General features: G+C 43.0%; 1 protein-coding gene across 1 annotated transcript in view; it reads left to right on the top strand.

Moving 5' to 3' along the window:
• The first annotated feature begins 895 nt into the window (after window positions 1-895).
• Window positions 896-13,059, top strand: part of KCNH5 (potassium voltage-gated channel subfamily H member 5) — a 246,928-nt gene continuing 234,764 nt past the window's right edge. Inside the window, exon 1 of the mRNA XM_048854484.2 lies at window positions 896-1,201. Within this exon, the coding sequence (XP_048710441.1) occupies window positions 1,129-1,201 (73 nt within the window). The 5' untranslated portion in view covers window positions 896-1,128. The remainder of the gene's footprint in view (window positions 1,202-13,059) is intronic.

Below are 13,059 nucleotides of genomic sequence, written 5' to 3' on the forward strand. Positions count from 1 at the left end.
GGCGCAGGTAAACCAGGCTGTAGCACACCGCCCGCAGGTGCCCAGTCGCGGAAGCTGAGGGTCTTTTCCCGCCGGGAGGGGGCGAGATCCCTGGGGGTGGGAGGGTCTCTCCCGCGCCCCTCTCAGCCCCAGCTGGAGCGGGATTCGCCCAGCCTCGGGCTCACTCCTGCTCCGCATCTCGCTCCGCGAGCCCACGCCAGGCGCGGCAGCCCCGTCTCTGCTCGGGAGGCTTCGCCCCCGGCCCCAACCCAGCTTGGTGTTGCGGGCGGGGAGCGCCAGGGGTTAAAGCCCCATCTCCCCGCCTGTCCTCACCCCCCACCCCCACCGGCTCCGGGCAGCGCTGGCTGCTTGGCTGCCTGCCCCTTGCATCAAACGCCCAAATCTCCTGAATTATTCAGCTGCGCTCCCCCCGCCCCCTCGCAGGACGGGGCTCCCGCTGGAGCAGCGCCCCGTAACTTTTCGGCAGCGGGCAGGTCGGAGCCTGCCGGGAAACCATCCCGCAGCCTCCTTGGCAGCGCGCTCTGCCTCCCCCAGCCCCGGGGCTTTCTGCCTCGTGCACCCCCCCCCCCCCCCCGCAACCTGCGCAGCCGGGGCTCGGCGGGGGCTTGGAGCGGCGCATCCCCCGCTCCGCGGCGCGCACGGGGCCGCCCCAGCTGCACGGTCCGGCGGAGCTAGGCAGGCTGCGGGGGGCTCCGAGTCCCGCTCGCTAAGCCGGGAGCGGCCGCCCCGCGCCGTCCAGGGTGCGGGCCGGGGGCAGCCGCCGCCCTTCGGGGCCCGCGCCTGACCCGGGTCCCGGGTTGCTCCAGCGCCGCGGGGAGCGGAGCGCGCGCGCTGCTCCCGCCCGGCGGGCTCAGGCTCGCAGGGGGCGAGCTCGCGGGACCATGCTGCCCGGCAGCGGCGGCCCGGCAGGCGCGCAGGCGCAATCTGCCCGGAGCCTGCGGTTCCCGAGCCCGGCGTGCGGCACCGCCACAGCCTGGGCTCCCCCCGCCGCCCGAGCGCTACTACCATGAGCTGCTCCATCCTCGCCGGAGCGACTCACCGGCACTGGGCGCGAGACACCTCCCCGGCTGCCCCCAGCCGCCACCGCCGCGCCCCTGCCGCTCCAGAGCCCGGCTCTGCAGGCGCAGGATGCCGGGCGGCAAGCGAGGGCTGGTGGCGCCGCAGAACACCTTCCTGGAGAACATCGTCCGGCGCTCCAGCGGTAAGAGCTCTCCCTGCAGGTCACCCCCTGCCCGGCCCGGGGCCACCTAGGGACGCCCCGCCCGGCACTTGCGGGGGGGCGCTGCCTGGCGGATCAGGACCGGAGCGGGGGAAAGTTAGCTGCTGCTGGGCTAGGTTATCCTCCCAACTTTATGGTGTGCTGGGTGTCTTTAGCCTGGATGCAGCCCGCTAGCCACGGGCATGCTCTTAATCTCCCCCCAGCGATGCTGCTGATCTGCTTTTAATATGTGGCTGGGGAAATAAAACTTAATACCTTTGCTTTTCCAAAAAAAAAAAAAAAAACCCAAAACAAATCCCACAAAACCTCTGATCCCCATCAGTGCAATACTGAAGAAGCTCCCCCTGATTATTTGTATCTTCAGCAGGTGAAGATCAGACAGAAATAAAGCCCCGATTTGTTTAGCAGCTTTCTTTCCTGTTAATTTAAGGAATTTGGTTAATTCCACGGGATGCCTGAAGTTCTTCAGGAGCTTTCGTCATCCGTCATTGGTAACTTTAGCTATCTAGCTAAAAGAGTGTCCCACACTGACAGCGATAATAGAAATAGACACAGTTGACAAATTAGAGAAGATGCTTTCATTGTGAAATTGTTCAGCTTTCTCATCCTAGCCACCACTTTTTGTTTTGTATTTAATTAAACTGAAAAAGCCTGTGTGTGTATTTCCACTAAAATAGCAAAACATGCTGTTAATTTTCCATAAAAATGATTTCCATAGAGAACATAATTTACCTGTAGCTGTAGAAATCTGATCTATCCAGCATTTGCTGTTCTTCCTCTGGTACCTTTCCCCCCCATCTAGCTTCTTTAGTCCATGCCAACTTTATTATTTTTATTACTATTATTTGCATTTAAATACTTTGAGTTTTTATGAACTAGTTCTGAGAATAAATAATCAAAAACATATTTTGAAACTATCTTCACTATATACTTAATTCATTCTATGTCTTTAAAAATGGTTCTAATAGGCTCACTTTTTATCTTTCCATTGTTGTTCTGTGGTCTAAAGCTTGTAGAGTTTTGTAGCGCTTTAAAACTAATTTTTATTGCAACCATGCTATTAGGATTTACAGTGACTTGACTGGTGGTAATTCTGTGGCTGTGCAAACATGCCAAGTATTGTCTGCAGTTCCACACCCGCAGACTCCTCGATTATACATATAATTACAGGACTGTTGGTTTTTAAAATTCCATGGCCGTAAAATTATTCATTGCCTCTGGAATCTATTTTACCCTTGCAGTGCATTAGGAGACACAATCAAGACTATCACACATAACCACATAAAAATAATGAAATGGGTGCAGATCATCCCACCAACAAAACACAGATGACACTTTGGGTTAAACCCTGACCACCTGCTTAGTCTTCACTGAGGCAAATTTCTATTGAAGTGAGTGGGAGCTTATATGAATAAAAATGGAAAAAGGACCTCAGAATTTGCCCTATTGATACCAAATGGAGGTTTCTCTTTAGACTACAAAAGTTTAGATCAGCAACATGATGTCTAACACTGACCATTTATGTGCTGCCAATCTCTGCATTAGTCTAGTAACATGAATCAGAAAGATGGGCAGAGGGGAGGAAAGCAATTTAAAAAGTCGCAGAATGTATCGTTAGCATTAATATATTTATCTGAAATCCAGTCCCTTCCATGCCTTCAGTTGAGCTTTGCTAAGTTCATTTCATGTTCCTGCCTGAAGTGGTACGGTGTGTTGGATTTGGCACTGATGTCAGATGAAGACTTTGGAGGCTGATTCTACTCCCATTGAAGTCAGTGGGAATTTTGCCATTGCCATCAATGGGAGCAGAACTGGGACCTAGAAATTGTTGGTCAAAGAATGTTCTTCTTGGTTTTAAAATGTCAGCTTCATAATAAACCAGCAAACATTTTGATCTTTTTCTTCCTCTCGTATTGCCAATATCAAATGCTCTGCTTGGCTGCTGATTCTGTGTCAAGTTCTATAGCGGTAGGATCACGGAAAGCTGGGGTCTTTTGCAATAGTGTACTCACCAGAATTTTAAATGAAAGATTAAATACTGCAGTTGTAGATAGCATTGGATGAATTTATAATTACACTTCACAACAAGATTAAGGAGGTGCAAATAAACATTAGCATCCCATTTTAAAGATGAGTAAACTAAGGCATGGGCAGTTCAATTATTGTGCCCAAGGTTACATGGGAAATGAGTGGCAGGGCTGGCAACAGAACCCTTGATTTCTTGTTCTAATTAGGTCACATGGCTATCCTAATGAAAGTGTAATAAGGCTTTAAGGTACCAAAAAGTATAAAAGTTTAGTAGGTTTTTCTAATTGTATTTTACTTTATTTTCCATGCAATTTAAATTTGACCAAAAATGGGAACATGGGATTTGTCATATGGGATCAAACCACTGATTCCTCTAATCTGCCTCCTCTAGCGGCTGATATCTGATGCTGGAGGAATGCAACAACTCCCCATAATGCACCAAGCCAGTTGTACATTGATGGATGGGTTGGGAATGTCTTCCTAGCTCATGCAGGTAATCAGTTTTATACCCTGAAGCATGAGATTAGATTATCTTTATTTCACTTAATGACTAATGTTGTCATGGTCATAATATTATTCATGTTTTTTGGAAATCAGCAGGACTATTGGATTCCATGACATCTTTCATTAGCAGTGAGTTCTATATTGACTGGGCCAAAATGAATGGCTCTTGAGTGGGTCAAATCCTGCTCCCATAGTCTTGTCTGTAGTCAGTGTAAGGCAAGCAGGATTATACATCCTGTGAAGTAATATTGCTTTGTGTTTATTATATTTGTACTCACAGATTTCAAGTCACTCTTCACTGTCATGGAACAGGGTAAACAAAAAGGGCTTATTTTTTATTATAATCTTTAACATTTTGAATAGCTCAGTCTAGTCCCCTCTAATTTCTTTCTAGGTTAAATAATGCTATTTTTGTTTGTGATTTCTCATCACATTTTAAATCCCGTCAGACTTCTTTATGGATATATGTTTTGATTGAACACCTGAACATTTATATATAGAATTACAGTAATTTTATAAAGTTGAAATTCACACTGACTCTGCCTTTTGACAGTGGGAGTTTTGTGCACAGATTGAGTGTGGTAGATAAACCTTGGTGTTAAAAACAGTCATATGGTTGATTTTAACATGAACTGGAAACTTTCTGTTTAGGAAGCTCAAGAACCTTTCCCTTCCCCCAGTTTTGGTTACAAAATAGATTAAACTCAAGAGACATCTCCTGAAAAGAGTGAAAATGCATATACAGTACAAAGAAATGTATTGGCCACTGTGTTTCTGTGATCCTATGTTGGAGTGGACTTCCAGAAACCCTTGGTTAAAATTATACCCCCCCAGTTGAAAAGTATGGGAAGATTTGGGGTGACCTCCTTTAATTCTGGTGGCATTATACCCCACCTGCTCTGAGTTCTTCTAAATCAGCTTTGCCAGGAGTGACTTTTCATCCTGGAGCTTGTAGAGTACTTTTGAAGAGCCAAATATTTTGCCTTTTGGGCAGCACCAAATTGCTCCATCAGGTAGTTTGAAAAGGATTTCCCAGAGGATGGTAACTCTGGGTCTTTGTTCATCCAGCCACAGCTGATATTGCCTAAGCTAGTCACTCTGCTATACTATCAATGTACTCAGTCAGTACATTTTCCAGGAACAAAACAAAACAAAAAGCCCTTGAAGGGCCTGATCTAAAGCCCACTGAAGTCAATGGGAGTTGTTTAACTGACCTGCTTGTGCTTTGGGCCAGACCTTTTTCTGTTCCTCCCATGTGTTGTTGCCTTCCCCCTTGCTTATGGTTATAAGAAACTTGAAGTAAATGAGCAAATGAATAGAGTCCCTAGTTCGTTACCCTTTACCGTTGCAAGTATGCTTGCTTACCCCGGTAAATGAGGTCTCATGTAAACTGAGAGAATTCTGTGTGTATGAGAGCACTGTGTTAGAACACATCACTGATGTTTCGTTTTACCTTTATTAGAATTTGAGGTTTCGAAAAGGACTTTTCTTTTTTAGGGCAAAATCTTCCTCATAGCTCATCACAGTAGTGCATACCTTTGATTTTTTTTTGATTCCCCTAGACGGGCAGAGCTTCCACTGACAGAAGCATGTGAGATGGGACCTGGATCCAGACATCCCCCAGCTTTGATTCCAGAGCTGAAGTTTGCAGCTCGGGTCCATCTCTGTAAGATACGCAGGGAAAGCCAAATGTTAAAGCTGAGCACTAAGTTGAGCTGTGTCAATAAAGAGAGGAGAAATTTGTCTTCGCTGTCCATCTTTTCCTTTTGCATAATTCATCAGTAAAGTCCGAAACCTGTGTTTAGGACACAGTCTGGTTAGCTAGACATGTACAGGTTTGTAACTGGAACTTCTCAGCAGGATGCAATAGAAAGCAAAAGTAGTTTACAGGGGAGCAAGCCCTACTTTAAAGACCAAGAGTTATAATTACCATGATTATTTATTACTTCTCTTGCATTAACATTTAGAGGCCCAATCAGGAGCACGGTTCTGTTGTGCTAGGCATCGTACAAATACATATGAATACTTGGGGAGAAAACTTGGCTCCGCTGCAGGAAGTGGGAGTTTTGCCATTGACTTCAGTGAGGCCAGTTTGGTTTCTGCCCTGAAGAACTTACAATTTAATGCCACAATCCTGCAATCAGATCCATAGGGATCTTGTTCCCTGATGAGGCTCTGTGATGTCAGTGGGGTTCCACATATGTGAAAGGAACTGCCCCTTGTAGAACCAGTTGGAAGGTCCGGGGCTAAGAAGACAAGTGACACACAAAGGGGGAGGGGAAAGGTGTACGATCATATATGTAACCTTTTATATACATTTTAAATATTGAAAATGTATATATGTAAATAAGTTTCAGCTCCCCTCTTCTGTCCCTCAAACTAGCCATCAGGAGTTGTCTGATGCCTTATAAGTCTGGCAAGGAAAAAAACTCACAATAATTAAATGGATTTTTGTTTGACCCTGATACAACTGAAGATTCTCTCCATTGTGAAAATTCTTTACAACAAGTTAGTAGAAATACTAGGGCTGAGCACCTTTCACAAGTACCTAAATTCTTAAGCACAAGGGCTATAAACCAGTGGCCAAATTAATTCTTGGTCTAACTCGTTTGGCTACATTGCAGTCAGGTCAGTGATAAACTTGGTCTAATAAGTTTATTATAATTAGTGGATCATTTAGCTTTTGAAATATCCAGATGATTACAACTGGAATTTGATTAAATTCTTGGGTTTCATTTATAAGTCTGCCTGAGGATGGATTTTGAAACTGAATTTATATAGGTTTCAGAGTAACAGCCGTGTTAGTCTGTATTCGCAAAAAGAAAAGGAGTACTTGTGGCACCTTAGAGACTAACCAATTTATTTGAGCATGAGCTTTCGTGAGCTACAGCTCACTTCATCGGATGCATACCGTGGAAACTGCAGAAGACATTATATACACACAGAGACCATGAAACAATACCTCCTCCCTGTTTCATGGTCTCTGTGTGTATATAATGTCTTCTGCAGTTTCCACGGTATGCATCCGATGAAGTGAGCTGTAGCTCACGAAAGCTCATGCTCAAATAAATTGGTTAGTCTCTAAGGTGCCACAAGTACTCCTTTTCTTTTTGTGAATTTATATAATGATTGCAGTACATTGTTGAGCAGTGCTTTCTATCCCAGACACCCCCTTCTTGCCCAAGAGACTTCCCTTTGCTGGGCCCGATCCTGAAGCCCTAAGTGCCTGTGACTCCTGTTGAAACCAGGGGGAGTTTTATTTATTGTGTTTTTTTAAAAATAAACTTAAAATTTGATCATGAAAAATTGATACCAATAGTTTAGAAATGTGTACGTACCATTTTGTTGGTTAAGGGAAGAGATAGGGTTTTTTACTGATATTTGATTGGCTGGATTACAATGAAGATATCTTTTATGTTTGTAAATACTTTTTCTTTCAAGTTAATGACAGCTGGATGCTGCTCTGGAAAAGGGATTGTTACTTCTATTCAGGGAGAACAGCATTCAGTATATGGCACAAGAGGGCGCTCTAAGTGTTGTTGCATCTACAGATGGGTGTTTAAATCTGAAAGAAAACAGTAAAATGATATTATTGGCTTTTAGAGTAAACATTTAGTTTGTTGTTGTTACTGGAAGATCTATATAACTAGCAAGAAATGTAAGAAAGTTAATTGAATGGGAAATACATGTAGTTTGCCTACTTTATCACTGTATTACTTGGTGGCTAGCCAGCATTTAATGACTGAAACAAAGGATTTTTTTAAAATGAATAAAACAGTATTTTCTGTTTGATGGGAGTTTATAAGAGGTAATGTTGTGGGCTAATAATTCTTTCAAGTTAAATTGCATTTCAAGAAACTTGTTTTGACAAAGAAGAGTTGTGTGGTTTTCACGTACTTGGGAGCTTTTGTGACTGACCGACAATATTTTGAAAGCTAACTGCTTTCAACAGCTATTAGGAACCAATCCTGCAGTCCTGGCTCCCAGTGGGAGGGAATCTCACTGGAGTAAAGGGGAGTTTTTCCTGAGTCAGGATGGTATGATCAGGCTCAGAGTTGGTGTGGAGCTGAGAACAGTACACGTTTGAAATTACAAGACTGATCCGATTAACTTGTGAGCAGTCCCAGTGACTTTATTAAGAGTTTTGATGGAGTCAGGACTGCAGGATTGGGCCCTAATGCCTAGTGTGCATAGCATTTAGCTTTCAAAACATTGTCAATCTTTCTCACAAATTAGAGTGTGAAAATCAGACATTGTTCTCTGTCAAAACAAATTTCTTGAACTATAAATACATTGAGGCTAGTGGGATTACTCACATGGGTAGTTACACGTGTAAGTGTTTTCAGGATTAGGTCCTATGTACAACTAAAATTATGGGCCAAGATTTTCCAAACAAGGAGTCTAAAGTTGGGATCCTAAATCCATATTTAGGATCTTGCCTGATTTTCAAGAGTGCTACACACCCAACAGCTCCCTTTGCTTTTAATGGGAGAGGCTGGATGCTCAGCACTGATGAAAAGTAGGTAGGTACCAAGAAGGCCCTGGTCCTGCAAATCTGTTCTTAACTTTATACCCATTAATAGTCTCATTTACGTTAGTAGGATGCTTATATGCATAAAATTAAACATGTTTTTGCTGAATCCGCCTTAACTATGGATCTAAGATCCTAAATTTAGGCTCCTATTTTTGAAAATCTTGGCCCTGTGATACAATATTTTGTAGCACTATAAATGGCAGAGGAGTGTTTTTTTTTTTTTTCCTCCAGGTTTTACTCTCTCGTTAATTACCATGTAAACACTTACCTTAGTGGTATAAGATGGTATAAAAGCTTTCCATTTCTTATATAACTTCCAAACACCTTCACTTTCAGCTTCTGCAGATTCCATAATACTTTCAGATAAGTGGCGATTAGCAGCAAATTAGTATTTATTTTTGAAATAGACATTTTCACACAAAGTGGACCAGATCCTGCTTGCCTTCCTCTTATGAGATTCCCTTTGGATGTAATGGGACTACCCAGGTAAACAAGGCAGGCTGGATGTGGTCCAATTGCAGTGCGCATAATTTTAATAGAGAACTGACTCACTGGTCATTTTATGGGTAGTTTGTTGGTATCTGTGACAGGTTTGAACTAATTTAACTCTGTGGTAATTCATTTCGGCTGTGTCTACACTACAGCCTATGTCGGCAAAACTTATGTCACTCAGGGTGTGAATATTCCACTCCCCTGAGCGACACAAGTTACACTGATGTAAGTGTTCGTGAGCACAAAGTACTCTCCTGCTGACATAATTTATCCCGCGTGCAGAGGTGGGTTTTTTTATGCTGACGGCATAGAGCATCTTCACCACACGTGCCTCTGCAATGCTGTACGTATAGACATGTCCTTAGAAGGCATGCAGTGTAAAACTTGTGGCCATCATGCAATAAAATAGCATTGCAGACAAGCAATGGGGACAACCTGTTGTCTTTATTGATGTAAACCCCCATTGAGGTAGGTGGGAATTTTGCCTCAGTAAAGAGTGAAGGATCAGAACATACATGAGACTAGGCCTGTTGTATAGCAACCAGTTTAACTTTTGAATTTTTGGACAATAAGTTAAATGCAGATTATACCGTTTTTCTTTTAGTGTTTGCCTTGGAAATTGCTGACAACTGCCATGCTCATAGTTGTCCTACAAACTACAGGTACATGGTGATAAAACAGTGAAACATATATTTGTGTACCCAATTTTATCATTTTTGATGAGCAGCTTTTTGGCTTGTAGCGCAATGGTGAACCAATCGTGAGTTGCTCCTCAGTTTGCTATTGTAATATAAATATTAGCAACAGTAATAGTACAAATAAATATCTGAAGCAGGAAGATGTTCTGTGATGAATCTGTCAAGCAGATCTCAAGGGCTAGGTTTGGATGAATTTGAAAAGACTGACATGATTCTACATATTTAAAAGGCACGAGAAAAAAAACAAACACTTTATTAGAAAATGTAGAACGCCCTTTACAGTACAGATTAAGAATGTCATAAGGAGGTTTGTGGTATCAATGTAATGGCTCATTTACACCACCAGGCCCAAGCTTGGCCCCCTGGTTCTGCAAACTGTTCCACATGGGAAGACTGCTACACATGCACAGAGTCCCCTTGGCTTTAGTGGGGCTCTTCCCATGCAGGTCAGCTTGCAGGATCAGGATTTTCTATTGCATTCTGTATGGTTGTGTGCCGTGCTGTGAGTGTGTAGCTGTATCCATTGACTAAATTCAGTAGAATATCATTATTTGTCTGTGTCAGGGCTTGATTAGATTGGCTAAAAGGAAATCAAATATAAAGGGGGGAATCTGAAAAGTTTTTTTATTTTGTACAGTCTCATGAGTTTTCCGAGAGGAGGTAGTGAAGATTGCATGGATATGCTGATATCGGTTTAGTTATTGGGACAATTGATTGACAGTCACATAAGTGGTTTGGGATTCTCATAAGAGAGTTAAGAAGCAAGCCAAAGTTGAAACCGAATTCCAGGCATTTTCACACAGCCTGTCAGTTCCTGGCTGCGCTCAGTCTGGATTGGAAGTGCCGTGCTTGTAAAATTGATTTGGATAATAAATCTATTCAGATGGGAAGATGTGTTTTTTCTTTTCTTATTTTTTCCTATTTTTTATTTCTGGTTGTGTTACTGTGTCTTTGATTTTGTATATCTCCTCCTTCCAACATAGTTGTTTGGTTCCTTAAAAGATTAGTTGCATATCCTCCTGGGAGGAGATGTAAATATGAAATGATGGTTTTTACAAATTGTACTTGAGTATTTCTAAGACAAGACTAAGCAGAGATGATGGTCTTCACTTGGCTAAACACATCTCCTAGAGTGATTTAGCTGTTCTTGCTTTTCCATCATTATGTAACATGTATTTTTACACTGCTTTGGGCATTTTGTTGTTGAACATCGTGCTCATTTTTTAAAAACAAGGTTCCCAGGTTCAGAACAAAGCTGAACATTAGCCATTGTGAGATTGTGTAGATAATATTAAAGGTTTGGTGCTGTACTACATAGACCCCTACCTTTTTATATGAAGGAGCTTATGTGCAAAATAGAAGCACGAGAAACTTAAAATATATTTGATTTGTACAAGAAACAGTGCTAGCAAAAGGTAGAATATTTGCTAACTGTGTTCATTCAGTAGTACAGATGCTTGCCATCTGTATTAAAGTTTGTAAATATGAGAGTGTTAGCTCATTAAAAGGGCTGCTGACCCTTCTGAGATGCTAGGAACTCTTTCTGAGGCAGGCATATCCAATGCCTGAGACCTGCACTCCTGTTCTCCTATAGACATCAGTGTTTTAGAAGTATCTATTAAAGGAATATATATATCCTACAGAACTTTGCTTCAGGCATTCTGCAGCACACCAACAAGATGGAGGTGGGAAAAATGCCTGGTGGACCCAGTGCCATCAGACAAGCTTAGAAATCATAAAAATTGACTTTTCTCAAAGGAGATGTAAAATGAAAGTGCATTTTAGGCACATCAATTAAATTCAAGCAAGAGGGAATACACTAATAGATATTTTAACTTAATAATTGTGGAAGTTTTAAAGTTAGCTGCATGTGAATCTTTTCAAATAATGATTTATTGCCAGTTAGCTAGTTGGGAAATTCTCGGCTCCTACATTCCTATGTTGGATTAGAGTCTATCACATCTAGTATCTGGTGGTCAGCAATGGCCAATATTGAATGGTCCAGATGTACGTGCTCCCCACTTCTCTACCTCCTCCATAATGTGCCTGGGAAGTTGTGCATTGCTGTATGTGGAAGGAAAATATATTCTTTTCTGAGCTATACCATGCAGCACTTAGTTTACATGAGTGTAAATTACCCATATTTAATCCAGGATTTGTTTACTTGTACCCTCCTACCATCCAGAACTTCTGAACTCTTTTATAGCTCATAAAATAATTCAGTTCTTTTAAAAGCTAGTGTGTACTGGACAGCTTGCCTCTCCTGTGGCAATTAATTCCATAGGCTGACTACATGCTGTGGTCCTGATCCTACTGTCTTAGCTCATCTGAGTAACCTCATGCTGTGCAAGGAATTGTTTTATTAGTTTGTACAGGAAAGTTATAGGGTTAAATTTTGGTTTTAAATTTTTTTAGGTAAATATAACCTGTGTAAAATATTAGTACCAAATACAGAGGTAGATGAAAGTGTTTCTGTATTTTTTTTCTTTTTTTTCCCCTTTATTGTAGGGCTCTTGTCGTTCTAATTATATATGTATATATTAGTTTACCGCATGTGATAATTTTATTGATTCATCTAATTAAAACCAACACTAAGAAACACTACAATTAAAATTTCCCAAACTCTACAAAACTAAAATAAATATAAATTCATCTAAGAACACAGTTTGTACCAAGTGGGGATTGAATGCCCCACTAAACTTCTGGTACATAGGTGTGTGTGTGTGTACAGTCATAATCTTTTAATCGCTGGACTCTCAGTCCATTGGAGTTGACACGGGCGCACTGGCAGAAAGAGGAAAACTGCCTAAGGAGGTAGCCAGAATACTGCCTCACTCTGCTTGTCGAAGTAGTCTGAAGTTTTATCACTACCCAAATGTTAGCAGAGGCAAAAAATGCCTTCTTCCATTGCCAGCGTCCTGGGAAATGCTTCTTGGACAATGTTCTAGCCACAGTGCTCAATGGCCCTTGGCTATATGGAACAACCTGTCAGAGGAGATTAGAATGAACCCAAAGTTGACTCAGTTTTGAACGTGAAGCACAACACAGTACTAGTTTTGACCAAAGCTGTCCTGCAAGTGCTGACCATTCCTTAGGTAGGTTGTATAATTTTGTAACTAGGCCAAATAGGCAGTGGCTGATTAGCCACTGGGCTGACGAGGCCCGGGCCCTGCAGCCCCAGCCAACTGGGGGGCCCTGGAATAAATCTGCCTCCAGACGCTGTAAGCCCAGAGCCCCGGCTGCCAGGTGGGCGGGGCTGGGGAAGCCCCCACATCCCGACCCTGCTCCACTGCAGCAGCGCCAGGCGGGGGAAGCCCTCGTGCCCTGACCCCCTTCCCCAGCAGCAGCACTGGGCAGATAGGTCAGGGGAAGCCCCCCTCCAATGGCCCCCGACCACAGAAGAAGCCACGGGATGGGGAAGCCCCAGCGCCTTCCCTCCCCACCTGTCCCTGGCTAGGGTGACCAGATGTCCCAATTTTAAAGGGACAGTCCCAATTTTGGGCTCTTTTTCTTAAATAGGCTCCTATTACCCCCTACCCCCTGTCCCAATTTTTCACACTTGCTGTCTGGTCACCCTATTCCTG

This window comes from Caretta caretta, chromosome 6, assembly GCF_965140235.1.
Source record: "Caretta caretta isolate rCarCar2 chromosome 6, rCarCar1.hap1, whole genome shotgun sequence".
Lineage (NCBI taxonomy): Eukaryota > Metazoa > Chordata > Testudines > Cheloniidae > Caretta > Caretta caretta.